Here is a 27,064-nt window from a genome sequence, read left to right on the forward strand (position 1 = left end):
GGGGGGGGCTCGTGTGTGTGTGTGTGTGTGTGTGTGTGTGTGTGTGTGTTAAAGCCTCAACGTTCCGCCCCAAAGATCCTTTTAGTTTTGGTGATAAACTTTCTCTTGTGGGAAACTTGGCGACGGCGGCCCTCCCCTTGTCCCCTGCCCGGGAGTTCCGTCAGGTAGAGCCGCTCTTTCATTTTCCACTCGCCCCCGCAGGGTCTGCCGGGGCCTTACGACCCCCGGGAATTAGTTCGTTTCCCCCCTAGCAGATGGCGAGCGCCCGGGCAGGTCTCTCCCGCCCGGCCGGCCGGCCTTAGCCGCGGACACCCACCCGCGCTGCGGAGCCCGGCTGCCGTAACCTAGGCTGCCCGAACGGAGGAGCCCTGACTTCCGAGTGAACAAACTTTTCCTTAGGGGCCGTCGGTTCCCCGCCCCACCCCGGCCAGAGGCCGCTCCGCAGACTAGGCCTCGGCCGCCGGCGACGCCCGCGCGCTCCCCCACGCCACCCCACCCCCTCCCGCTCCCTCCCCGCTCCTCCCTCCCCCCCCCCCCCCGACAGCGGCGGTTGGCCGCGCGCGCTCGCCTCTCTCCCACCCTCTCCGCTAACGAGCGGGCCCCAGGTCCTTTGGGATTGGCTGGTCCCGAGTGCGTCTTCTCTCGGCTCCTCTGATTGGTTGGCTCGCGCGCGCGGGAGCCGAGCTCCGATTGGCTACATCAGAGCGCCTGCGCGGCGGGGTTCTCGGTCGCCAGCCATTCCTGGGGAGGACTGCCGGTCGGTCGGTCGTTTTCGCTCGTCGCTGGAGGAGAGATCCCGGCTCTCCGGGAAGGCGGCCGCGGCGGCAAAATGAAGATATTCGTGGGTAACGTGGATGGAGCGGATACCACGCCGGAGGAGCTGGCAGCCCTCTTCGCGCCCTACGGCACGGTTATGAGCTGCGCCGTCATGAAACAGTTCGCCTTCGTGCACATGCGCGAGAACGCAGGCGCGCTGCGCGCCATCGAGGCCTTGCACGGTCACGAGCTGCGGCCGGGGCGCGCACTCGTGGTGGAGATGTCGCGCCCGAGGCCCCTGAACACTTGGAAGATTTTCGTGGGCAATGTGTCGGCTGCATGTACGAGCCAAGAATTGCGCAGTCTTTTCGAGCGCCGCGGACGCGTCATCGAGTGTGACGTGGTGAAAGGTAACGCGGAGGCGCGCTCGGGGGCGGGGGCGCGCTTGGGGGGGGCACTCAGCCTGTTAGCCACGCCCCTTAGCCGGGGTCGGTCACTGCGCGGTTGGGAAGGGCGGGGAAGTGCGCGGGAGCGATGCCGGAGGTGCTGGGGGGCGCGTTGGGGAGAGCCACCCTCTTCCCCTGCGGTCCAGGCACCATTCCTCAAGTGGGAGAAGGCGGATCTGGGTGGGTGCGGCGACCACTTGAGAGCTGAGCCTCGGGGCCGGGGACGCGCCGGAGACTTGCGTGTACCGGGGGCGTGCCTTCTGCTGGTCTCCTGGGCCTGGCACCGAACCGAAATTGGGAAGTGACGGGCACGAGCCGGATCATGGAGCGGGGAAGATCTCGCCACTTCCCCACTTCCTCTCCAGACGTCGGTCAGAGCAAGGGAAGAGGGAAAAGGTGGGGGCAGACGCCCTAAAGCCTCCCTCGCGTTCCCTCCCGATGAATACTCCCAAGCGGAAGGTAACGGGGCCCTTGGACGTTTCTTGGGCTGGGATCTTTTACTACTGTCTGACATAGATTTGCTCCTGGGTGCAGGAGGGGCCCCTTCCAAACCTCTTTGGCCCCCAGTATTTGATGGGTTCAGACGTGGCAGCTCTGTGTTTTCCACCCCACTTATGCCTGGGATTTTTTTCCCTTTGGGCCTAATTTTTCCCCCCATCAATTTGAAACTTCAGTCTTTTTTTGCATGTTGTTGGAAACTTGTTTTATGAAGGCCCCCCCTCCGTGTGTAATATTTATTTGCCAAGCTGGTGTCCCGGGCTGTGTCAGTCTTTTCTAAGCATGGTGACTTTGCAAAGCACATATTCTGGCTCAGGGGGACCTTGGGAGAGGTTTTCTTTTAAACTGTTTCCCGCCCCCCCCCCCTTTTAAGTTTTGGTGGCTTCTAGATTAGGAGACTAAACACCATTTGCTCAGAAATCACCATTACTTGAGTATTAGTCAGATTGTCTTTGAGAAAAATGTGTCACCATAATTTAGGCTTGACTTTTGGGACCCAGTTGGTCCCCCCCTCCCCATGGTCTGGGTTCTTAAACCTAAGCTCATACTCAGATCTCTTTGATGGGACATCCCAGACTCTCTTCCTCCTGTGATCAGTTAACTTTGCCATGTCACATGTTTTCAAAACAAATTCAAGTGGAGAGTATCTGGTGCTATACCCCGTGTATAGGACATCATACTTGCTCATACTCTGGGAAGGTGTGAAGCTAGGATATAAACGTGGGTGCAGAGGTGCTTGTTCATATTGCACTTCGCGGTCTAGAGAGGCACATCTTTGGGGCCATTCCTTGTTCCTTATATGTGGGGGGAAGTGTAAAGGGTTATAGTGTCCATTATCAGGAACAAGTCTTTGTTCTGCATTAATATTGCATTCTATTTTCCTCAACTCAGGTTATGCAAGTCCACGACTATCCGGAATCAGGCTTTCCTGCTGGGTGCTCTGAGGCAGGCTGTATGGATTTTTGCTTTTAGAGCAAAGAATTAAAAGGGTTTCAGATTGGATGCTTGGCCAGCAGTGGATGGGGTGGATGAATCTTTATGTGAATTTTGTGTTGTTTCTTTTATGGCTTCTAGATTGGGAGTTAAATTCCAGTATCTCCATAGAACTCAAATGGCTAATAGGCTTGCTCTCAGGTGGTAGAGAAAGCAAAAAGTTTGCCTAAATTTGCTTGAGAGTGACATCAAATGGCAGTGTGGGGGGGTGAAGTGTGTGATAACTTCACATGATTTTAGAACAACTGGCTGTGTCTCAGGAAGTTAGAGGGGAAAAGTTTTGCATTTTTTCCTTTTGTAACCAAACATTTATTAGTAGAAATGGGTTGATTAACTCAAGGAAGGATGCTAACCTTTTATTAGGCTGATGTGTAACAGTTGCTGATATACTTTAATGTGAGAGACTCTGGGGAAGGAAGACTTTTGAGCGTCATAGCCACTGAGCATCATCTTCCACTGATGCCTTTCTCTTTCTGAGGTAAAAGAAAATGAGGTCTCAAAGTTGGTCGTGTAGTTTTTGGAAAAGACTTACTCTGGCTCTATAAAATAGTTTATGTGTTTTTGAGTCTCCTAATGCTGGCCATGATGTCTTTAGAAGCATTATAAGCTTTGTATTGCACAAGACAATCAGCTCTGTTATTTCACAGGGGTAAAAGCACACAGTTGGTTGGGTATTCCAGGAGCTTAGGTATGATTTGTAGAGCAAGAGTCTGTCATAACCGCTCTCTGTTTTTTTGCCTGTCCTGGGCTTGAACTTAGGGCCTGGGCACTGTCACTGAGCTTTCTTTTGTTCAAGGCTAGCACTCTACCACTTGAGCCACAGGGCCACTTGTGGCTTTTCTGTGTATGTGGTACTGAGGAATTGAACTCTGGGCTTCATGCGTGCTAGGCAAGTACTCTCTACCATTAGGCCACATTCCTGGCCCCATAACCACTCTCTAACTACATCCTATTGGCTATTCAAAGACACAGTGTCAGGGACCACTTCCACACTTCAAGGAAGATCTGAAAGCCAACAGAAAAAAATATTTTCTTTGTGGGTAGACATTTTTTTTTTTTTTTTTTTTTTTGGCCAGTTCTGGGGCTTGGACTCAGGGCCTGAGCACTGTCCCTGGCTTCTTCTTGCTCAAGGCTAGCACTCTGCCATTTGAGCCACAGCGCCACTTCTGGCCATTTTCTGTATATGTGGTGCTGGGGAATCGAACCCAGGGCCTCATGCATACGAGGCAAGCACTCTTGCCACTAGGCCATATCCCCAGCCCCTGGGTAGACATTCTTTAGAGCTCTATAGTTTCAAATGAAAGGTTTTTAGCCTTATGTGGGAAAACTTGTTTTCTAGAGTCCTATCAGATCATTAGGTGGTCTCTACAAAACGTTGCTTGCTAATCTTAATGTAGTGAATCCCTGTAGAAGTTTCCTTGAATTAGGTCTGTGGTCAAGTGGATCCCTGCATACTTCTTCAGATCTGGTCTTCATTATTTTAGGACTAATTGCTTTTCTGGGCATCTTTGATAAGGCTAAGTGTGGGCTTGATGGCTCACTGTGATGAGGCTGAGTTAGACTTGATGCAATTGAGTTATTAGTTAGACCGCCTTTTTACATTTCCAATGTCAGGTTAGAAACTTCCAGATGTAATATAACAGCATATCATCAGCTCTCCCCATCAGGATTTTTTTTTTTTCCTGTTGGTCGTGGGGCTTGAACTCTGGGCCTGGACACTGTCCCAGGGCTCTTCAGCTCAAGGCTAGCGCTCTACCACTTGAGCCACAGCACCACTTCCGGTTTTCTGGTGGTTAATTGGAGGTGACTCAGAGACTTCCCTGCCTGGGCTGGCTTTGAATCACAATCCTCAGATCTCAGCCTCCCGAGTAGCTAGAATTGTAGGTGTGAGCCACCAGCATCTGGCCCCATCAAGTTTTATAGCTCATCTGGGCAGTTAGTTGAATCCTTTATCTATAATCTTGATTTTTTTTTTCCCAGTAGTGCTGAGCCAAGGGCTTTGTGCATGCTCATCCTTGTTTTGAAATCTCAATTTTTAAATTTTATCACTTTTTTCCCCTTTTGGAGATGATCTTGGTGTCTAGCCCAGGCTTGCCTCAGACTTCCATCTTCCTGCTTCTGACTCCCAGGTGTTGAGGAGACTGCTCTATATACTACCATGTCCAGCACCATTCGGTTTCTTGATTAAAAAAAAAAAAAGTAGGAAGTAGATAATGGGCTATCCAGTTGTTTTAATAAGTCTTAAAATTTTTCTTGGATGTTTTTATAAGCTCAGTCTGGTCTTAGAAACTGGACACAGAATGATCAGGAATGTATCGGTAGTGTCTAGAGAGCTCCACAAGCTCAGCAAATCTTTCTCCATTTTACTTTCCTTGGAGTGGGCACGTTTGCCTTTGTATACTTAGTTTTGTCATTCCTTAGGGTCCGTTCAGCTTCTGCTTTTAAAGAGATATTAGACCACCAGATACTATTTTTAGGTAACTACCCAAAGTGGAGATGAGAGATCATATGACCATTCTAGTGCCTATGTATGGTCAGATGGAAAGGAACACTTAGCTTTTACAGTTGGTAAATAATCAGGCTCTGGCAGTGGGGGTGGTAGTTTTGTTCTTGTGTCATCTTGCAGCTTTGAAGTTTATACACACAGCTGGCATGTTTTATTAGAGATAAAAATATACTTCAACCCTATTTTGTATGGTTGAAGAATCATCATAATTCCTTATTCTTATGTATGCTTCATAAAGGACTTTCATCTTCTCTCTTGAATGTTCTAACTTTGAGAATTGGTTGAATAGACTTATCAGATAGGGAAATAAATTGTAAGTTCCTTAAGATCTTAAATTAGTTATATCTGGATCTAGAACCCCGAGGCCTTTTAATTCCTAGCCCAGTATCCTTTATGCTATACTAACTACTCTTGACTTTTGCCAATTATTTATTACTATGAGGTTGGTGGCATTGTCTTCAAATCCAGAGCTGTTCTATAGGGACAGCTAAAGAGGGCAAAAATTCCAAAAATGGGTCACTTAGAATTTGGAGATCGTTAAAGGACTTTTTTGGGGGGATGGGACTTCAGTAATTTTGTTTAGGTGGCTTTTCTTTCTTTGCTATCTTTCCCCAATTGTGTGTGTGTGTGTGTGTGTGTGTGTGTGTGTGTGTGTGTCTATGTCTATGTGTCTTTGTGTTGGTACTAGGGCCTGAACTAAAGGCTTAATGTACTTGTTTAGCTTCCCCCCCCCCCCAAGGCTACTGGTCTACAATACCTCTGTTTCCGTTTAATTGGAGATAAGAATCTCTTAAACTTATCTGTCATAGTTGGCCTCAGACTGATTGAGCCTCAGCCTCCTCAGTAGCTAGGATTACAGACATGAGCCACCAGTTGCTGGCATCTTTTCATTTCTTAAATTGATGTAACAGAGAGCTTGCATCTTGGCACCTGTATTCCATTTTAGCAAAGCCTTACTTTTCAAGGGTAGGTTTCTGTCATGGTTCTTCAGATTCTGCTTATACAATTTTGGTTTGCAAAATTTTCTCCTATGTGGTAGATAGGTAGAGCTTTGACACCCTAAGACCATCTCCCCACATGACTCATTCAGGTCTTGAGTAAGTTAGCATGCTAACTGCTGTTCCAGCTTGCTGCATTGTAGCTGAGAAACCAAGTTTTATTTGTAAACAGTCTGCTTAATGAACAGAAACTTAAGAGTAAGGTATGCTTTTCTCGAAGATGAAGATATAATGTGGCTTGAGGCACAGGGTTTGTTTTCCATTCCTGTATCTCATTGGCATCGCACGTACCTAAGCTTGCGGATTTTAGTCATACTACACAGTCTTGCCTTATACATGGGCGTCTCATAGACTGGTGAAGCAAAGGGACGTAGACTAGGTCCTCTGGTTCCTACATTAATATAGTGAGTTTTGGAGCAAAGCTGCATAAAAACTCTTAAGTGTGTTTGCCAACCTGTAGAGTGAGGTTGATAATCCTTTGTCCTGCTACCTCACAGGATTATTGTAAGGTCCAAAAGAGGTTCTGTTCATGGAAGTACTTTGAAAAAATGGCAAGTAATACGAAAGGGGAAGATCACATTGGAGGAATTGCTTGTTACAGAGTGGCTCTCTTGCCTAGGCTGAGAGGTAGATCATTGTGAATGGTCATTTTCAGTGTTTGAATGTGATCGATCCTTTCTAGTGTTTAAGTCTCAAGATGAGCAGTTATTTGGGGAGCTTGAGTTGTGTATACTGAATAATTGAGTGGTTCTGGAACCCTTTCTGCATATGGCCTGCTGGTTTATGCTTACAGGAGCTGTGAAGGTTTCTATGCTATGTTGCAAGTTCATCTTTGCTCTTCTCTCACAAGGATGTTGGATGAGGTGGTAGGGGAAAGGGGAGAATGGGGAAAGGCCATAGTCAAAGGTGACCATTTGGGACACTCAGTAGCTGTGTTTTGTGGGAGCCACATTTTATAACTTACTCCTGGAGAGGAGGGCTTGGAGGCTGGAAGTAGCTGGCAACAGCTGGGTGCTGTTGTGAGTCCATTTTGGGGCCCATTAGGTAGCATGCCCTGCCCCCCTAATTGCTAACCCTCTGTCTGCTGCTTTATCAGACTACGCGTTTGTTCACATGGAGAAGGAAGCAGATGCCAAAGCCGCCATCGCGCAGCTCAACGGCAAAGAAGTGAAGGGCAAGCGCATCAACGTGGAACTCTCAACCAAGGGTCAGAAGAAGGGGCCTGGCCTGGCTGTCCAGACTGGGGACAAGACCAAGAAACCAGGGGCTGGGGATACGGCATTCCCTGGAACTGGTGGCTTCTCTGCCACCTTCGACTACCAGCAGGCTTTTGGCAACAGCACGGGTGGATTTGATGGGCAAGCCCGTCAGCCCACACCACCCTTCTTTGGTCGCGACCGCAGCCCCCTGCGCCGTTCACCTCCCCGAGCCTCTTATGTGGCTCCTCTGACCGCCCAGCCAGCCACCTACCGGGCCCAACCCTCAGTGTCGCTGGGAGCTGCCTATAGGGCCCAGCCTTCTGCCTCTTTGGGTGTTGGTTATCGGACTCAGCCCATGACAGCCCAGGCAGCCTCTTACCGCGCTCAGCCCTCTGTCTCCCTCGGGGCCCCATACCGGGGCCAGCTGGCTAGCCCCAGCTCCCAGTCTGCTGCAGCTTCCTCGCTTGGCCCATATGGTGGAGCCCAGCCCTCTGCCTCGGCCCTTTCGTCCTATGGGGGTCAGGCGGCTGCAGCTTCTTCACTCAACTCCTATGGGGCTCAGGGCTCCTCCCTTGCCTCCTATGGTAACCAGCCATCCTCTTATGGCGCCCAGGCTGCCTCTTCCTATGGGGTCCGTGCGGCTGCTTCTTCCTACAGCACCCAGGGAGCAGCTTCCTCCCTCGGCTCCTACGGGGCTCAGGCAGCCTCCTATGGGGCCCAGTCTGCAGCCTCCTCACTAGCTTATGGAGCCCAGGCAGCGTCTTACAATGCCCAGCCCTCGGCCTCGTACAATGCCCAGTCTGCCCCATATGCTGCACAGCAGGCTGCGTCCTACTCTTCTCAGCCCGCTGCTTATGTGGCACAGCCAGCCACTGCAGCAGCCTATGCCAGCCAGCCAGCCGCCTATGCTGCACAAGCGACTACCCCAATGGCTGGCTCTTATGGGGCCCAGCCGGTGGTTCAGACCCAGCTGAATAGTTACGGGGCTCAAGCATCTATGGGCCTGTCAGGCTCCTATGGGGCTCAGTCGGCTGCTGCAGCCACTGGCTCCTATGGCGCCGCAGCTGCCTATGGGGCTCAGCCTTCTGCCACCTTGGCGGCTCCTTACCGCACTCAGTCGTCAGCCTCACTGGCTGCTTCCTATGCTGCCCAGCAGCATCCTCAGGCTGCCGCCTCCTACCGTGGCCAGCCTGGCAGTGCCTACGATGGGGCAGGTCAGCCGTCTGCAGCCTACCTGTCCATGTCCCAGGGGGCCGTTGCCAACGCCAACAGCACCCCGCCGCCCTATGAGCGTACCCGCCTCTCCCCACCCCGGGCCAGCTACGACGATCCCTACAAAAAGGCTGTCGCCATGTCGAAAAGGTACTGTATGCCCCCCCGCCTCTGCCCCCAGCTGGGGCTTCGGGCAAGGGGCTGAGGTTGGCATGGGAGGGAAACTGGAGCCATTGGCCCCTCCGTTGGTGGTCTTTATCCTGTGGGCTGTCCAGAAGCCGAGGGGTTTGGTGTCTGTGAACTTTCCTGGCCACTGGGGTTCAGGTTGGAGCATAGTGCTCAGCCTGGGGTGGTACCAGCTAAGCTAGTCAGGCCTTTCAAGAAAGGTGTCACCAGTCTAGACTAGCTCAAGTGCCATTGGAGCCACTGGAAAGATTGTGGCCCGTAGCCTTTCCTACTGTCTGAAGGATCCTTAAGCCTTTTGCCTGATTGTCCTGGCATTGGTGGGCTGGGTGTGAAGGAATAGTCCCTTTTGGAACTCACTGGCTGAAGGCAAGTTCATGAGATGCGTCCTCTCTGAGAATTTGGAGACCTTGCTTTTGTTCGCCGTTCTGTTGAGAAACAATCAAGACCTTTCTGTTAGAGCCCAGGGGTGGGGTAGTTGGTGGTTTGGGAATGGAGGCCAAAAATGTACCATGGCCAGTTTGGAAGGGGAGGGCTTCAGTGGAGGGCTTGGTTTCCCACTGACTCGAATCCAGGCTTGATTTTGGTGGCCTGGGTAGGATGATGAGCCTTCTGACAAAAGGAAACAAAACTGTTGGAGACCAATCTGATCACACCCTCCCTGTCCCCATTGGTTGGCATCTCCCCCATGCCTGGAGCCCTCCCCTCGACTGTCTCATTCACCAACTGTCTTCTTCTCTCGACTAGGTATGGTTCCGACCGGCGTTTAGCCGAGCTCTCTGATTACCGCCGTTTATCAGAGTCGCAGCTTTCGTTCCGCCGCTCGCCGACAAAGTCCTCGCTGGATTACCGTCGCCTGCCCGATGCCCATTCCGATTACGCACGCTATTCGGGCTCCTATAATGATTACCTGCGGGCAGCTCAGATGCACTCTGGCTACCAGCGCCGCATGTAGGGCCATCCTGGGGTGGGACCCCATGGGGAGGGAGGGAGAGGAGAGATAGGTAGGGTGCAGACCCAGGTTCTAACCACTCTGGCCCATACCTCTCCTGGTTGCAATTTTTTTATCCCCTCTACTACGTGGACCTTCCCCAGGAGATGATCCTTTTACATATCTGGCAGTAATCTACTTTGTTCCTTCGCCTCAGCAGCACATCTTGCTACTGGCTATAGACCTGCGGTTCCCCTCTACCCTGCATCCCATCTCCCGGGAATGGGAGTCTGTCTCATGTTTTTGTTTTTTTCCTGGCTCCCTTTTATTTTTATGCGCGGTATTTAAGGTCTTCTGGATGGGGAAGCAACCTGCAGCTGAGGTTGGCGACGCCTTTCTCTTCTAGATATGAGGGAGGCCAAGAGAGGGTTAGTCCAACCATTTCCTACGCGCCAAGCTGTGCCAGCAGTCTGGGGACCTTGACTGCTCCTGTGCCCCTCTGTAGGCTGTTGAGACTGAGATTCTATTGGGACAGTCAGTTGGCATGTGTTCAAATTTCTGCTCACCACTGATGTTCTAGCTTGTGGTGCGTGGCACAGTCCCAATTCCCCATCTCCCCAAGTAGGTGGTGTTAGAAAACCTTAATTTTTTTTTCTCTTTTGTATGGACTACAAATAAAACTTGGGGCGATTTGCAGTTTGGAAACCTGGTTGTCATTGTCTTGATTGCACTCAGTGTCAGAGGAGCCAGTTTGACATCCAGGAAGACATGACAGCTTAAAAGGAAGTGGGCCTGAGAACCCAGGGCGGGTGTGGAAAGGGATCTGAATATGGGAATTAGAATGATTTCCCCGCTTGCTGTCCAGTGGGATTTAGCTCATTGGTTGCCTATTAGCATGCCATCTTTAGGATTGAATTAGAGACTGGACTAAATGAATGGTTGGACTTGAATTGGTCACACCAAAATGCAGTAAATATTACCTGCTTTCTTTCACTTGTGTTTGACTATTTTCCCTCACTTCTCCAGTTTACGAAAATATGCAACGCTCCAGCAAGGTGGTTCGGGCTGGGGTTTGGCTTTTAAGAATGGGGAATGGACTATTATTGTGTGTACACTAGTGGATTTTTCAGAAAGTGGGTTCAAATGTCTTCTGGGGCTGGGACCCCAAAGAGAGCCATAGCGGGGTGGGAGTGATGTCACCAATATTGCCCTGCCTGTGGTTGGGGAAGGGAAAGACAAAGAAAATCGGAATTAGGTATGGGGCATTCTGGTATTTCACCTCCTCCAAACTTCACCATGGAGCGTCCTTCCTGTGTCCTGCCATACAGCACCTGATGAGATTCCTTTGTCCCCATCTGTATGATTTTCAGATGTTTTCTTGGTTGGGTTTGTATTCAAAGTTGTTATGAAAGACTATGGGAAAAGGGTGGAGTACAAACATAATCATGTAGGGATGCTGGCATTGGGTGAGGAAGTAATTCTTTCTGTATATATATTCTAGAGCTAGGGGGAGTGATGATCTGGGCAAGAACTAGGGCAGTTCTGCCAAGAATAAGATGAAGGCTTGCACTTGATGGGTAAAGACTGGTTGAGTGGATATCAGGAACATCTACTGATGCTGCTTTAGGGAGAGTTTCTTAGAGATTTGGTTTGGGAACTTAGTGAGACAAGGTGACTTGGGGGATGTGTGGGTATTTTAGTCAAGAGTCCAAGTGGGTTGTCTCTGCTTTCATTGATGTCCTGTGAACTTAACCCATGACAGAGTAGTTTGACCCGGATGCCCTTCCTTTTCCCTCTGCCCCTCATGTAAAAGCATGGCCTTCAAACCATGAGCTCTTATTTGTGAATGCTAAGTGGGGTAATCTCAGGGAGTACTGGGGCCATTGCTTTGCTTTTTCTGCTCATTGCCTTGCCTTCAAGATGCTTTGCGGCTTCTTTCCTTTTTTTTTGCAGGACTAGGGAAGAACGGGAAGAAGAGTTTTATCAGTTTATTGTTATTTTTTTGTATGATGGTGGATTGATTTGAAGACTAAAAAGCTGAGACTTGATTATTGCCCTGGAAAATTGAGGGGTGATTAGAGGGCTGTGGTTGTGGCCTCTATCCGCAATATTTCTTTGTCAATGTGACTTTCTGTCATTTTCCTTTCCCATGAGGATTCTGCTACTGTCCCAGTTCCATGGTTCATACAAAAAACAACTTAATGTGCTCTTGGAGCAAGTGTTCTTTATTGTAATCCCAAACTCTTCTGGGTGACCTGACCTATTAGATTACTATTATCTGCCATCTTTGTGTCTTGATGACATTGCTGTCTCAATCTTCAGGCTTCTCCAGGCTAGAAGAAGCTACAAAGCTAAATCGTTTGTCACTTTTCCTTCCTTTCTAGATTGTTTTAAAACGTATTTCTGTAAATTATGCTATCTGTGTTAATCCTATGACCCACTCATACTTTGCTTTTTTGTAGACTGGATTTTCAAGGTCCTTTACCTAGGCAAAGTTGGTTTAGTGAATGGGAGGACAATGTATTTGGGGGAAAATGAGTTCTCCGTGTACCTTCAGATCATTCAAGTTTTGTACCTCTCAACCCTTACACCTGGCAATCTGATCAATGGAGAAGTGTTGGTTTATTCCTGGAATAAGACCACATTGAGACTTCCAGCTTTGTCAGCTTGCCTGCTTCTGAGGTTTGGATCTTATTTTGAATTTTGTAGGGTAGACATGGAGCCTCATCTCTTATAGTGCAGGTAATGGGGGCACTTATTGAGGGCCAAAATCTACAGGTATGCTACTTTTCTACTTAGAATGCGTAGTTAAGGTGTGACAAAGCCCTTGCACATTCTTGGTACAATCAGTGGACTGTTGTCACAGATTGGTGAAGTGAGGAAGAAAATAGACAATAGATTTATGGACTGCGGTGCTGCACATGTAATAGCAGTTTGGATAAGAGATGGTAAGGATAGACAGCATGTTAATGTTTTATTTACCTAAATTTTATTGCTATCCTTAAAAAGGTAAGAATGACAAAGTCATACCTCATTCCTGTAATCCTAGTTACTCAGGAGCCTGAGATCTGGGGTTCCCAGCAGAAAAGTCAATGAGACTCATCTCCAGTTAACCAACAAAAAAGTTTAGAAGTAGAGCTGTGGCTCAAGTGGTAGAGCACTACTAACTAGCCTTAAGAGAAAGAGCTCATGGACAGTGCCCAAGCTCTCAGTTCAAACCCCAGGACCAGCATCAATAAATAAATAAATAAAAATAATATAAAAAATTCAAGAATCTAGAGCTGGGTGTTGGTAGCTTATGCCCGTAATCCTAACTACTCAGGAGACTGAAAATCTGAGGATCGAGGTTCAAAGCCAGCCCAGGCAGGAAAGTCCATGAGATTCTTTTATCTCCGGATAACAAGTAAAAACTTACAAGTTGGAAGTATGGCTCAGCAATGTTGAGCTGAGCCAAAAAAGCTAAGAGTGCCTGTTCCTGAGTTCAAGCCCTAGTTTTTTTTTTTTTTGCCAGTCTTGGGGCTTGAACTTTGGTCCTAGGCACTGTCCCTTAGCTTCTTTTGCTCAAGGCTAGCACTCTTATCACTTGAGCCCACAGTGCCACTTCCAGCCTTTTCTGTTTATGTGGTAATGAGGAATCAAACCTAGGGCTTAGTGTACCTGTTAACTGTTAGAAATATGTATCGATATTTGAAATGCAGTGCTCAGGTGGCTGAGTCAAGGCTGAGCTTCCAATTTGTAAGGAGGACCTACCTTAGTGAACTTGTTATAGTAAGTAAACAAGGCTAGGAAGTGGTAGGTTAAGGAGACAATATGTCAGACCAGTAGTTAAGACAATGGGATTAGATTTGAAAAATGATCAATTACTGTTTGTTTCATGAGTTTGAATCTGCTTCTTAGCTGTCACATTGGAAATGCCAGGATCATCTGCTTGAATTTGGTCATTCAACATTTATTGTAGTGTCAAATACTGTATTTTTGGTTTTTGGTGTTGTTTTTTTTTTAATGCTTTTTCGGGCTGGAAATGTGGCTTAGTGGTAGAGTGCTTGCCTAGCATGCATGAAGCCCCGGGTTTGAGTCCTCAGCGCCACATAAACAGAAAAAGTTGGAAGTGGGGCTGTAGCTCAGGTGGTAGAGTGCTAGCCTTGAGCAAAAGAAGCTCAGGGACAGTGCTCAGGCCCTGAGTTCAAGCCCCAGGACTGGCCACAAAAAAAAAGTGCTTTTTCATCTTTCTTTATGGGTCACCCAAATGCCTTAGATATTTATAAAATCTGTTGTAAGTGGAGAAATTGAAGCCATAGTCTACCTAAGTAATTCTTTTTTTTTTTTTTTGGCCAGTCCTGGGGCTTGAATTCAGGGCCTGAGCACTGTCCCTGGCTTCTTTTTGCTCAAGGCTAGCACTCTGCCACTTGAGTCACAGCGCCACTTCTGGCCATTTTCTATATACGTGGTGCTGGGGAATCGAACCCAGGGCCTCATGTATACAGGGCAAGCACTCTTGCCACTAGGCCATATCCCCAGCCCCCTAAGTAATTCTTGAGATCAATTGCATGTGGGTTTAATACCCAGCACTACCTTGAAGAAAAGATCATATGGCTAACAGTGGTGGCTGAACTACCCAGAGCTTTGCTTATAGATTGTGATAATGTGGGAAGAGTCAGATGAGAAATGTGACAAGTACAAAGCCTTGTGGTTGCTTCTCATTGAGTGCTAGCATCTCATAGAACTGAGGAGTTAACAATATTTGGGGGAAATGGGGATGGCGGAGCAAAGCAATGGCAGAGACCTTTACAGGTTTGAGTACAGCACATTTAGAGTTCCAGTGAGGGCAATACTTTTTGCATTGAGTGGCACATAAGTGAATTTGATTGTGAGACTTCACAGTTTTTAGCCACTTTTATAGTCTCTGGCAACACTACCTGGTTTCCTGGGAACATACTCTGGGTATGGAAAGGAAGGGACTACAGAAGGCTTAGGGGTATAGCTGGCAGTGGGATTGAAGACCCCTGGGACACTTGGTTGACCTTGGCTCCATTTAACCCCCTAGAGAATACTTTTAATTTGAGCCCTTGTCAGAATTGTAACTAATTGCTAGAGCAAGCCAGAGGTATTTATTAAAACTTTTAAGTATATTTATTCTTAAGTGTGAAACTATTATTAGTTTATAGATTACTCATGTCTGTGTAGTTTTCACTGATGCGAGTATTTTCCTCTAGTTTGGATTTGCCCCATAGGCTATCTCATCTCCCAGTTATGAGCATGATAACACTGTCCTTTGCTGAAGATTTGCAGCCAGAATATCTGTTTGGTGCTAATAAAACATCAGCTTTTTGGAAGACATTGGATAAGTCACTGTGTCTCTTAGGAGCTGGGTGGCCTGCTAGTTAGCAAATTAGTCCCTAAAGTGGTTGGGCCCTGGCAGATGCCTGTATCCATTCCATCACTTAGAGGTTGTGGTGGAAGAACCACTCCAGCCTGGGTTACACTGTGATAATCCCCTTCTCTTACCCCCACTCAAATCTCAAGAAGGAAAAAAAAAATCACCAAATGGCATCTTCAATGTTTCTGATGACATGTTTATAATTTTTTCCTTTGTCTTTGTGTGCTAGGGACTAAATACAGGGCCTTAGGAGTACTCTGTCATTGAGCTATACCCCCAGCCCAGATAAGCAGAGAGAGGTCTATATTTATTTATTTTTGTTTGTTTTTGTACTGAGGCTTGAGCTCAAGGCCTTGCGCTTGGCTTTTTTGCTCAAGGCTAGTGCTCTACAATTTGAACCAAACCATTTCCCAGAATAGGTTCTTCATAGACATTCCATTCAGCATCAGCTCTGGGTGATAAGTGATGTGTAAGTAGAGGATTTGTGTTATATCTTACTTTTCTTAAGGGGCAATCGTTAAGTTCCTTCAGTTCTGTGTAGTGGTAAATGAACATCAATATGAACACATTACCTAAAGCGTCATTTCACTGCATTTATCAAAGTGGTGATCAAAAGCTTAATACTGACTAACTTCTAGTTTTTGGGCACCTGCTTTTATGCTAGAGGGAGACTGAAAAGATATACTAGGTGATAGAGCTTAAAGTACATGCTTGCAGAACTGATAAAGTGTCCATGTTTTTTTCTTCTTCCTGCAAAGCAGGGTATTGAGTTTGGGGCCTCACACATTCTAGGCAAGTGATATGCCACTTCCCCAGTCCTGTGCTCAAGTTCTAAACCTGATAGTGAAAATCCAGTTAGTTCCTTATTTTGGTTACCTAGAAACTTCACTGGGCACAGTGGCTCATGCCTGTAATCCTAGCCATTCAAGAGGCTGAGATCTGAGCACCTGCAGTTCAAAGCCAGCTCTGGCAGGAAAATCCATGAGACTTAATCTCCAATTAACCAAAAAACAAAAACAGAAACCTGGCATTAGGGCTGGGGATATGGCCTAGTGGCAAGAGTGCTTGCCTTGTATATATGAAGCCCTGGGTTCAATTCCCCAGCACCACATATGCAGAAAACGGCCAGCTGTGGCTCAAGTTGCAGAGTGCTAGCCTTGAGCAAAAAGAAGCCAGGGACAGTGCTCAGGCCCTGAGTCCAAGCCCCGGGACTGGCCAAAAAACAAAACAAACCTTGACATTAGTGCTTTGCTTCCATGGTACAGTGCTATCATTGAGGAAAATCTCAAGGGCAGTGCTTAGTCCCTAAGTTTAAGGGCTCCCTCCCCCCAAGCTAGCCGCTTCATGCATTTATTTAGACAGATTGGGAGATTCCAGGAAGAATCAGATTGGATAGAGGAGGGAGTTTTATTTTTTCCCCCTCCCAACTCTAATGGAGTTTTAATAGCTAGGGGAATAGCCAGGCACCTGTAATCCTGCTACTCAGGAGGATCTGAGGATCGCAGTTCAAAACTAGCCTAGGCAGGCAAGTCTGTAAGACTCTTCAATTAACCATCAAAATTCAGAAGTGGAGCTCTGTGGCTCAAGTGGTAGAGTGCTAGCCTTTGAGCAAAAAATCGCTGGGACAGTGCCTAGTTGCTGTGTTCAAGCCTAGGAGGGCACAAACCATGGGGATGATTTCATGTGATTCATTTGGATATCTTGTAGAGTCTCCCTCTCCCTCTCCCCCTCCCCCTCCCCCTCCTCCTCCCCACACCAGATTTAATAGGCTTTCAGAAGGCAAATGGAGCAATTACGATTTTCAGGGATGGAGCTACACCCTGGCATGGATTGTGATCCTTAGAAGATTTATATTCCTAGTCCCTCTCTTTGGGCCTGTAGGTGTTTTAGAAGAAAGGTTTATCTCCAGGGATGTTGGGACCAAAAAAAAAAAAAAAAAAAAAAGGAAGCTCAAGCTGAAAGGAAATGAGAATTTTTATGATGGTTCCTGGCACAGATTTGAGCTGTAGTTTTCCTAGTTGGCTTGTTTGGAAAGGGCTTGTGCAGCAAATTAACAATTACATTACTGGTTCTGTGACTTTTAGTCTCTGGTGCATCAAAATAACACAATGAAATGGACCAAGATAGCACTCTTTAAATGTCATATTTAAGTTTTTTTTTTTTTTTTAGGACTTTTACCCTTTTCTACTTATGTAGGTTATTGGCCAGTTTTCTACCATTGGACTCTTTATCAGGTTGAATTTTTTTTTTAAACCAACATACTTCCCCAGTATTCTAACTTGTACTTTTTACTTTACTCCTGTTCTTTTCTTTTGTGGCTTTGGGTGGTGGACGTTCCCGTGTCATTTCTACTCCTCATAAACACTCCACTGCTTTTAGCTTGTTTTATTCGTGTTTTCAGTTCTTCCATCCAGCGCCTCCCCTCATTTCCCCTTAACGCCCCTTTCAACAGCTGCTTTGCAAAGGATGGTTACGAAAGTTGCTCAATGCATATGGATTATATGAAGGAGCCCGCAGGGTGAGAAAAAAATGTGACGCGGGAGCTGGACCCTGTGAAGAATGTTGTTTTGATTGTATTTGCTTGGAGCCGATTGTGACGAAGCTCTTTCCTTTTGAGGTCTGTTGTAGGCAGTTTAAAACCTACAGCTGTGGTTGATGGAGCCCAATAAAATGAAACGAAAAATGTTGCTGCTCCCGTTTTTTCTCAGGGCGGGGTGTGTGCGTGTGTGGCGTGAGCGTGTGATGGTGGCGGGGTCTGTTTGCAGTCTTCGTGGTCACACTGGAATCCTGTCGTGGGTTCCGGGAGGCCGATTCCTCGGGGAGCTTAACCTCCGTGCCTCCCGCGTAGTGCCGCCTCTTCCGGCCCACTTCCAGTCAACACGGTGGCCAGCCGGACCTACTGGCCACTTTCGAGGGGCTTTGTGGGGCTTTGAGGGCTACGGGGCGAACTGCTGGCCCCCGAAGGGTTTTCCTCCGAGCGCGGGCGGGGGCGTCGCTACTCTTGTGACCTGGCGTCTGCCTCAGCGTATTGTCCGCAGCATCCGGGTTCGCGGGGTGGTGACCGGGCTGGCACTTGGGGGCGATTCGTGGTAGAGGATCCCGTGGAGCACGGAATGCCGTCACTGGGGGCACGTGGAACAGGCGAAAAGTAGAAGCCTAGAAAAGTTGGCGTTGAGAAGCTGCAGCGAGCCAGCCATCCAGACGCGGGGCCCTCCTGGCTCCGCCTGGGGGCGGGCGGCGCCGCGGCGCGGCGGAGCCCACGTTTGTAGGTCCTCCCCCACGCTGACGTCTTGTCCAATCAGGGGCTACGGCTTCTCTAGGTTGCTGCTCATTGGCTTTCAGATAAAAGCTCCGCGTACTGACGTTTCCACCTCTTCCCGGCCTCAGGTAATTGGCGTTCGTGGTAAGCAATCAGGAAGAGGACCTCCGGGAATGCCCGCCTTTTACTTTGTTGGACGGCCAATCCGGCGGTAGGTTCTCCCTTTTCCATCCAGAGTTACTGCCACGGTCGCCGCCATTTTAGCGTTTTGTCAGAGCCGCCCGCGCCGCGAGGAGGAGGCCCTGCGGATTTCCGTGCGGTGAGAGACTCGGAGTCCTCCTGTCTGTCTTGCTCTGTGAAACCTTACCACTTCCTTGGGCGTCGGGGGTGTCCTAGTGGGGTCGGCCTGCGCACCCGCCACCGAGAGCTGGCCTCGGTACTCGGCGTCGCGCGGTAAGCCTGGAGAAGCCCTCCCCTCCCCCACCCTCCCCTCCCCCACGGTGCCTCCCCTGTGACCCCCCCAACCCCCAGCCCCGTGAGCTCCCAGCTTCTTCCCCACCGGGCCTCTACCCCACCGCGCTCGGCTTCCTTCCACGTTTCCACCGGGAAGCCCTTGCTCTGTTCTTGCCACGCCCTCAGGAGAATTTCTCAGGCCCTGGGACTTAGTTGCCTGGTTCGTGGCCCTGAAGCGCTCTTCTCCTGCTAGACGTTTCTCCATTCGTTTGTTAGTAAGGCCGTACTCCGACACCGGCGCTCCCACTCCCAACACTTCCCTGGGGGTACTCTGTAGGTCTAAGAAAATTCCAGACAGGGCTAGGCCGGAAATGGTGGAAGAGAGGCCTATCCAGATAGTTGGTAATTTTTGGTTGTCCTTATAGTGGACAAAATAACCACAGTGTCGCCATCTCCTCATTTGTGTTCACGACTCAATCACGTTTCTTTTTGAAGGTGCCCAACTCCTAAACCCTTTGTCTAGGAATGGGGAATAGAGCTCGTTGGCAGAGCGATTGCCTAATCTGTCCACTGCCTTGGGTATCATCCCCACCACCACAAAAACAAAGCTCCCTTTGTCTGCTAAGGTCTACCCTGTTACAAACCTCCTACTCTTTGGCCCTCCTGTAGTCTTTCTTACCTCCTATTTCCCTTTGGGGCTTATTGTGTGGATGTGTGAATGTGGGCATGTGTAAGAAAGAAAATAGCTTGAAGTTGTGTGCTAAAGTGAAAATAAATGTTCATTTTTTTAAACCGATGTGGGCCTAAGATCTTGTGTTAAAAATCTTTTTTCTTTCTCAGGGTGTCGAGATGGTAAAATTGTTCATCGGAAACCTGCCCCGGGAGGCCACAGAGCAGGAGATCCGCTCACTCTTCGAGCAGTATGGGAAGGTGCTGGAATGTGACATCATTAAGAATTACGGCTTTGTGCACATAGAGGACAGGACGGCAGCCGAGGATGCCATCCGCAACCTGCACCACTACAAGCTTCATGGGGTGAACATCAATGTGGAAGCCAGCAAGAATAAGAGCAAAGCTTCAACCAAGTTACACGTGGGCAACATCAGCCCCACTTGTACTAACAAGGAGCTTCGGGCCAAGTTTGAGGAGTATGGTCCAGTCATCGAGTGTGACATCGTGAAAGATTATGCTTTTGTCCACATGGAGCGGGCCGAGGATGCTGTGGAGGCCATCAGAAGCCTTGATAATACAGAGTTTCAAGGTGAACCACTGAGGGTAGAGAACTGATGAACACAGGTTATTTGCAGAAGGAAGTTGGATAAGTAAGGGATGGGTTGGGGTTGAGATAGAGTTGTTGACTGGCTGCTGGTAAAGATGGGTGATGGATTTCATATGGAGAATGCTTGGGTTTGAAGCTTTAGGCTAACCATATCTCCTGGAGAAACAATCACTTGATTTTTTTATTGGAGCCTCTAAGGCTTTTATGCTTCTCCCTTTACACCTAGTTTCATTTTGCTGAAGATTTCCAACTATTGTCTTTTTTGTTAGTAGAGTACATTGCAGTGGGTTCACTGAATTTATTGCCTCTGCACTGTACTTTCATTGTGCTTCATTTGATAAATGAATAACTAGTTAAGACAACACTTTAGGATTAAACTTTCCATTAAGCTCCCCTGATGCCCCTCATCTTTTCATTAGAGGCAGCTAGTCTTTAAAAGGTTAGTCTTTTCATCATATCTGTACTGGGGGGTTGGAAATCCTGGTTTCAAGAGTGTGAGGTGGAGGCATTGTGATTTGAGGTAATAAAGGCAAGTCTTAACATTGATTTGGGTACTACCACTCATTTGGTGGATAGTTTGTTGGAGATTACCTCAGAGCTTTGATTAGTTGGGTTTTTGTGCCTGGAAAGCAGTGTGGGTGGGTGATGTGGATTGTCACCTTATTTGGAAGGTGTTATCTTTTTTTGCTTTAAGACCTAAACTCCCTTGTCCAGAATGGTGTTTAGGAATAGTAACCATGGTGAGTAGCCAACTGAAATCTTGACTCTTCTATTGCTTTGGGTCCCTAGTGTCAGAGCTTTTCCCTTTGGTGTAATTAACTTTCAGACTGGCTGTATTTCAGACCTATGTTCTGACAGTATTAATATGAGTAAGGTAGTTTCTTTCCTGAGTACTTCCTTGGTTAATAGTGTTTTACTGCCATCTTTGTTTCCCTTAAATTGGATTGTTTTGGAGCTGGAGGTCTCATTCCTCCTGTGGATGAGTGCCTTTTCTATGGGCATTGTTTTGCACATTAAAATAAAGTGTTACAGCTCTCCCAGGTCTAGTTTGCTTTCCTTTTTTAATTGGTGAATTGAGAATTATTTTGTCAACAATTTAATTGGGGCAAAGAATGCAAGTATGATACTTAATCTGTGGATACTTAGAACCTTTTAACCTAGTCACAGAAGTAGTGTGTTCTAGTAGCAATTTACATGTGTAACAGGAGAACAGTGTTCTGATTGAGAGCAGAATACGCTGCTTAAAATTTTAACTACCGTTAGCTCCAGTGCTAATCAGGTTGTTATTTTTGTTATTTTTAAACTATTGGCCTTTGGTATTCCCTCCCTCTCAATACATTGAGATGGAATCCAGTGCCCCAGGTGTGCTAGTGGGACTTCGGCATTCATTCCCTTAGGCCTTTTCCTTCTTCCTTTTTAGGGGAAGGGGAAAGGGATTTTTCTCCACAGTGTTGTTTAAACTGGCCTCATACTCCTAGACTCTGCATCCTGCGCTTCAGTCTCCCAAGTACCTGTGATTAAAGATAAGTGCCCTTGTGCCCAGCATGACCCTTTGACTTCATCATCCTGTTTTCTAGTGAAGTTTTATATACATGTTGAATAGTAATATTAGTAATAATAATATTTACTAGATTGGTCTTTTTTACTGGTTTCTTAGTGTTATATATATTCTCTTCATTGTTTGCTTATCTATTCTCAATGTTTTTAGTGATTTAGCCTCTCTGGCATTAAAATAGATCCTTACATGGAGGATATTCATTGCTTCTGTGTATCCAGTTTGTTCTGTTGCTTTCTTTGTTGCACTTATTTTCTTAGGTGCCACACTGGCTTTATGGGCAAATGCCAGACATAATAAGCTAATATTTTAAGGCATTTAAATGAATGCTTATTTATTTTAGTTCTTTTAGTGGCCTGCAACCTAAACTTACAGGATATAATATTTAAATCAAAGATTTTTGCGGGGGGGGGGGCAGCCCTGGGGCTTGAATTCAGAGCCTGGGAACTGTCCCTGGGCTTCTTTTGCTCAAGGCTAGCACTCTACCACTTGAGCCACAGCGCTACTTCTGGCTTTTTGGAATCTGGAATTGAACTGAGGGCTTCATGCATGCTTGGCAAGCACTCCACCACTAAGCCACAGAGCCACTTCTGGCCTTTTTGTTTATGTGGTACCGAGGAATCGAACCCAGGGCTTCATGCATGCTGGGCAAGCACTCTACTCTAGGCCATATTCCCAGCGCCTAAGGTTCTCTTTTGGGGCACTGTCAGGGCATATTATAGTTAAACTGGAAAGACTGATGAATTTGAACATTCTGAATTTTGTTTTGTTTTGCCAGTCCTGGGGCTTGAACTCAGGGCCTGAGCACTGTCCCTGGCTTCTTTTTGCTCAAGGCTAGCCCTCTACCACTTGAGCCACCGTGCCACTTCTGGCTTTTTCTATATATGTGGTGCTGAGGAATCGAACTTAGGGCTTCATGTATATGAGGCGAGCACTTTACCACTAAACCATATCCCCAGCCACTGAATTTTGATCAGAAACTGGAAGATTCTGTTTTTGTAAATTGCTCATAGGAAGCAATTTAAAATTTATTTTCCCTAAAATTTCTGCTTCCCCCTTCCTACCCCCGTAGAAGTATGTTCACTTTCAAAATGCAAATTGAGAATTTTCAAAGAAAAATAAACACATTGTTCTTAGAATCTCACATTCTTGATTGTTTTTGTTTAAGTTCGAAAGAGGATCTGGCTACTCAGCCCATATTGGTCTCACTTAACCATCCTCCTACCTCAGCCTCTTGGGAGCCGAGGTTATAGGCATAAGGCATTATGGCTGTCACATTCTTATTTTAAAGGAAAAAAATATTGTAACCCTGCTAAACTAAGCAGTTTGATCCACTTACTAATATTACTAATATTCTCCACTTTGGATCTTTTGCATTTTTCTTTTCTTCTACAGTTCATGATCTATCTAAAAATTGAAGCATTTTGTGATTTTTTTTGTGTGTGTCCTAGTTTCCTTTAATCCTATGACCGAGTCACTCAAATGGTTTAGAATCCTCAGGATGATTATTGGAAATAGTGATTTAAAGGGAAAGACCTTCCTTCAACTTATGTTCTCTAGGGGCTGGGGATATGGCCTAGTGGCAAGAGAGCTTGCCTCCTATACATGAGGCCCTGGGTTCAATTCCCCAGCACCATATATACAGAAAATGGCCAGAAGTGGCGCTGTGGCTCAAGTGGCAGAGTGCTAGCCTTGAGCAAACGGAAGCCAGGGACAGTGCTCAGGCCCTGAGTTCAAGGCCCCGGACTGGCCAAAAACAAAAAAACTTGTGTTCTCTAGCTTCCCTAATTCATGACTTGAAACTTAGTTCAACCCTGGATCAAATAAATCCTGATCAATCTTAAATGGTGGTAACTTTAGAATCTCACTCTATTCTCTTTGGTTTTGGGGGTAGCATGTAAACTGTCCTTTACCTTCTCCTGGATAATGGAATCAGTTTTGATAGGGAAAATTAAAGATGTTATACTTGGGGAGCCCCTCTGTTCCTGTGGTGTTGGGCCTTTTGGGGGAGATTTTTGCCCAGGTTCTTGGCAGTAGGTGAGATCTTATTTAAGCTAATAGTAGTTTCTTGAACAGGAAGCTAGTGTTAGAGATGCAACATTTATTTCGTAAACTACTTGATCACTGCCTGGAATCAGGCCATCATTAATGAATTTATACGTTGGGACTTTAAAAAAAAAGAACTTTCTGGGGCTAGGAATGTGGCTTAGTGGTAGAGTGCTCGCCTAGCATGCATGAAGCCCTGGGTTCAATTCCTCAGTACCACATAAACAGAAGTGACAATGTGGCTCAAGTGGTAGAGTGCTAGCCTTGCAAAAAGGAAGCCAGGGACAGTGCTCAGGCCCTGAGTCAAGCCCCGGGACAGGCAAAACACAAAAAATCCCAAAAACTTTTTGACAGGGATGAGTCATTTATTGAGAGTGGTCTAGGGAAAGCCATTTGTTAGGACCAGTGTTTGGGTAGGGGCCTGGGCTATGACCGAGAGTGATAGCAACCCTTCTTGCGTCTGTTTCTTCAAGGCAAACGAATGCACGTGCAGTTGTCCACCAGCCGGCTTAGGACTGCGCCCGGGATGGGAGACCAGAGCGGCTGCTATCGGTGCGGGAAAGAGGGGCACTGGTCCAAAGAGTGTCCGATAGATCGTTTGGGCCGCGTGGCAGACTTGACCGAGCAGTATAATGAGCAATATGGAGCAGTGCGTACGCCTTACACCATGAGCTATGGGGATTCATTGTATTACAACAACGCGTACGGAGCGCTCGATGCCTACTACAAGCGCTGCCGTGCTGCCCAGTCCTATGAGGCAGTGGCAGCTGCAGCTGCCTCTGCATATAATTACACAGAGCAGACCCTGTCCCAGCTGCCACAAGTCCAGAACACAGCCATGGCCAGTCACCTCACCTCCACCTCGCTCAATCCTTACGATAGACATCTGTTGCCGACTTCAGGAGCTGCTGCTGCCACAGCTGCCGCAGCAGCAGCTGCTGCTGCTGTTAATGCAGCTTCTACTTCATATTACGGGCGGGATCGGAGCCCCCTGCGTCGCGCCTCAGCCCCAGTCCCTTCTGTTGGAGAGGGCTACGGTTACGGGCATGACAGTGAGTTGTCCCAAGCTTCAGCTGCCGCGCGGAATTCCCTGTACAACATGACCCGGTATGAGCGAGAGCAGTATGCAGATCGGGCCCGGTACTCAGCCTTTTAAAGCTGGAGGTGAGAGCTATGGGGTGTCCTCTGTTCTGGTTTTGCCATCCCTCCTGCAGCCTAGCTGTTAGGCTGCTCTGCTTGTTTGCTTTTGCGGGGTTAAGATGAGGTTCCCAGCACAGTTGAGAGAGTTTAGAGATATGTCCTGAATGTTTAACTTCAAAGTAAATAAATGTCCTTGGCTCTCATGGTTGTTTTCCCAGCACTCTTAGTGGAGTCAATTCTGGTTCTATTTTTTTTTTCCTGGAATAATAAAGAATAGTGTGCTGTTGATGTCTGGATCACACCTTTGTGCAATAATTGAACTGATCCTGGGACCCAGACAGTCAGAGCCAGGTGTACTGTTTCTCAGTGTTTGTAGACTTTAACAAGTGTGTGATTTTACAAGTCTGAAGATTTCCTGTATGCTTTGTGAAAGGTCTGATAGGATAACTAATGTTTAAAAAAAAATCCATACCTCCAGTTAACTTGCTCATCACTGCTCTGGTCCTAGTTACTGTGGAGACTACCAAAATGCCATCATCCTAATCTTGAGCTATTTTTGGCATTCAACCCTTATGTGTTATATAAAACTTACTTGATGATAAGGCAGAGAGGAGTGTAAAACATATCTTACATAGTTCAGGGAAGTCTGGGCTTTCATAAAATTTCCTGAAAAGAGTGCTCATTATAGCTTTGATTCTGTCTTGGAACAGCCTCTTTCGTTTTTTGGGTTATTTTTTGTCCCTATAGTGTTGGGTTTGACATCCTACACTTTCTCCATACGACAATTCAAGTGTACACTCACACCTATTTTATTCTTTGGTACTGTTGAAACCAGGGCTGGGAGCTTTGCCATAAGCAGATTTCTCTCTCCCTTTATCTTCCCACTAGTTTGAACATTTTATACTCTTGAGCCAACCAGCTCTACCTTGAGTCCTTGGGCTGAAACTCAGCCACACATTTTAAGCCTCATGATTCATTGGTTCTACTTGAATATATTCTCTTTTGAAGCTTGCCAACTTTGGACTCTAGGTTTTTGAGATTATTGTATTTAGGGGTAAGTGACAACATCCTTAGTTTTGAGTAGCTACTCCAGAATATCCCAGACATTACTATTGGTCCTTAATCCTGTAGTAACTGTGAGTGTTACTTTGTCATCTCTTCAGTTGGGACCATTGAATAAGAAATACCGGATAGAGTTCATTTTCTGGGAAGTCACTGATTGGGCTGGAAAAGAAACTTGAGTGATTTCTTGTAACGTGAGATAATCCTCCAGTGCTTTCTTTTAAAAATTAGCTTCTTCCCTAGGCAGAGATGTTGTCAGGTCTTAGAACATCCTTGTTCAATTGATGTTCTTTTTGTCTAGATCATGAATGGTTTTTAACTTGAACCTTGGCAGTTACTCCCAGATTGAACATGCTGGTAACTTTTTACTCTAGAGAGCACATCCAGAACCTTTTCCTTTCCCCTGTTCTCTGATGACAGTTTGGGATATGGAATTACTATGTATGGGGAATGCATTTGTTAACATCAAGAACAATGGAATGATTTTGCCTACTCTCCTGAAAGAAGGGAGAAAGGCCTTTATCTGAGATTGTTTTGTTTTCTTGATTGTCTGGCCTTGATACTCGTACTATTTTTAGAGGTCATGATACTACTAGGGGGAAGGATAAAGGGTTGTCAAATTGTCAGACTTTGTAAAGATGTTCTTTGAAGTTTAAGTGGGAAAGCCCTTGTGAGCTTTGCTGTAAAGCCCCTGTATTGTGCTCTCTTTCAGGTGGGATGTGTGTGGGCTGAAATTCCGAGCTGCAGTTGTACATGAGAATACACCCTTCGTGGTACCCCAGCTCCGGGACGTTCTCGGCTCTGTGCATTCAGTCCCTCAGGAACCGTGGACCTTAATTTACCTTGCTAAGTTCAGATCATCTTTTTTTCTTCTCTCCTGCCCATTTTCCTGTTCTTTCTGCCTTTCAGTACCTGTAGCTTCCACTCATGTTGTGTTTTCCCAGCAGACCTCATTGTATGCCGAAACTGGTGTGAGCTGTGCTGTGCTCCTCCCTGCCTCCTGCCCCCTGTGGGTGTTGGGTTTGGGAATGGACCCTGTGAGAGAGTCACTGCTCCAGCATCTCTTTTTGGCCCAAAGGCTAGACCAGTAGAGCTGGGTTACTCTTTTTCTCTCTGGTGAAATAAATGTTTTTCAACTTAGGTTGTGTGTGTTTTGAGAGAGTTTTTGCTT

General features: G+C 47.0%; 1 protein-coding gene across 7 annotated transcripts; it reads left to right on the forward strand.

The window, feature by feature from the left end:
* The first annotated feature begins 702 nt into the window (after positions 1-702).
* Positions 703-27,033, forward strand: LOC125361275 (RNA-binding protein 14). Of its 7 annotated transcripts, none has more exons than XM_048359631.1 (4): positions 18,500-18,811; positions 19,652-20,072; positions 24,165-24,855; positions 26,606-27,033. In XM_048359631.1, exons 2-3 carry the CDS (start codon positions 19,661-19,663, stop codon positions 24,845-24,847), a joined length of 1,095 nt encoding a protein of 364 aa, XP_048215588.1. In that variant the 5' UTR covers positions 18,500-18,811; positions 19,652-19,660; the 3' UTR covers positions 24,848-24,855; positions 26,606-27,033. The 7 variants fall into 7 exon arrangements, 6 of the variants coding, with proteins under 6 accessions (XP_048215586.1, XP_048215590.1, XP_048215588.1 ...); XM_048359630.1 differs by having other exon boundaries at positions 18,501-18,677; XM_048359632.1 differs by lacking the exon at positions 18,500-18,811 and adding an exon at positions 18,827-19,213.
* Positions 27,034-27,064: the final 31 nt, after the last annotated feature.

The sequence above is a fragment of the Perognathus longimembris genome, chromosome 13 (genome assembly GCF_023159225.1).
Source record: "Perognathus longimembris pacificus isolate PPM17 chromosome 13, ASM2315922v1, whole genome shotgun sequence".
NCBI lineage: Eukaryota > Metazoa > Chordata > Mammalia > Rodentia > Heteromyidae > Perognathus > Perognathus longimembris.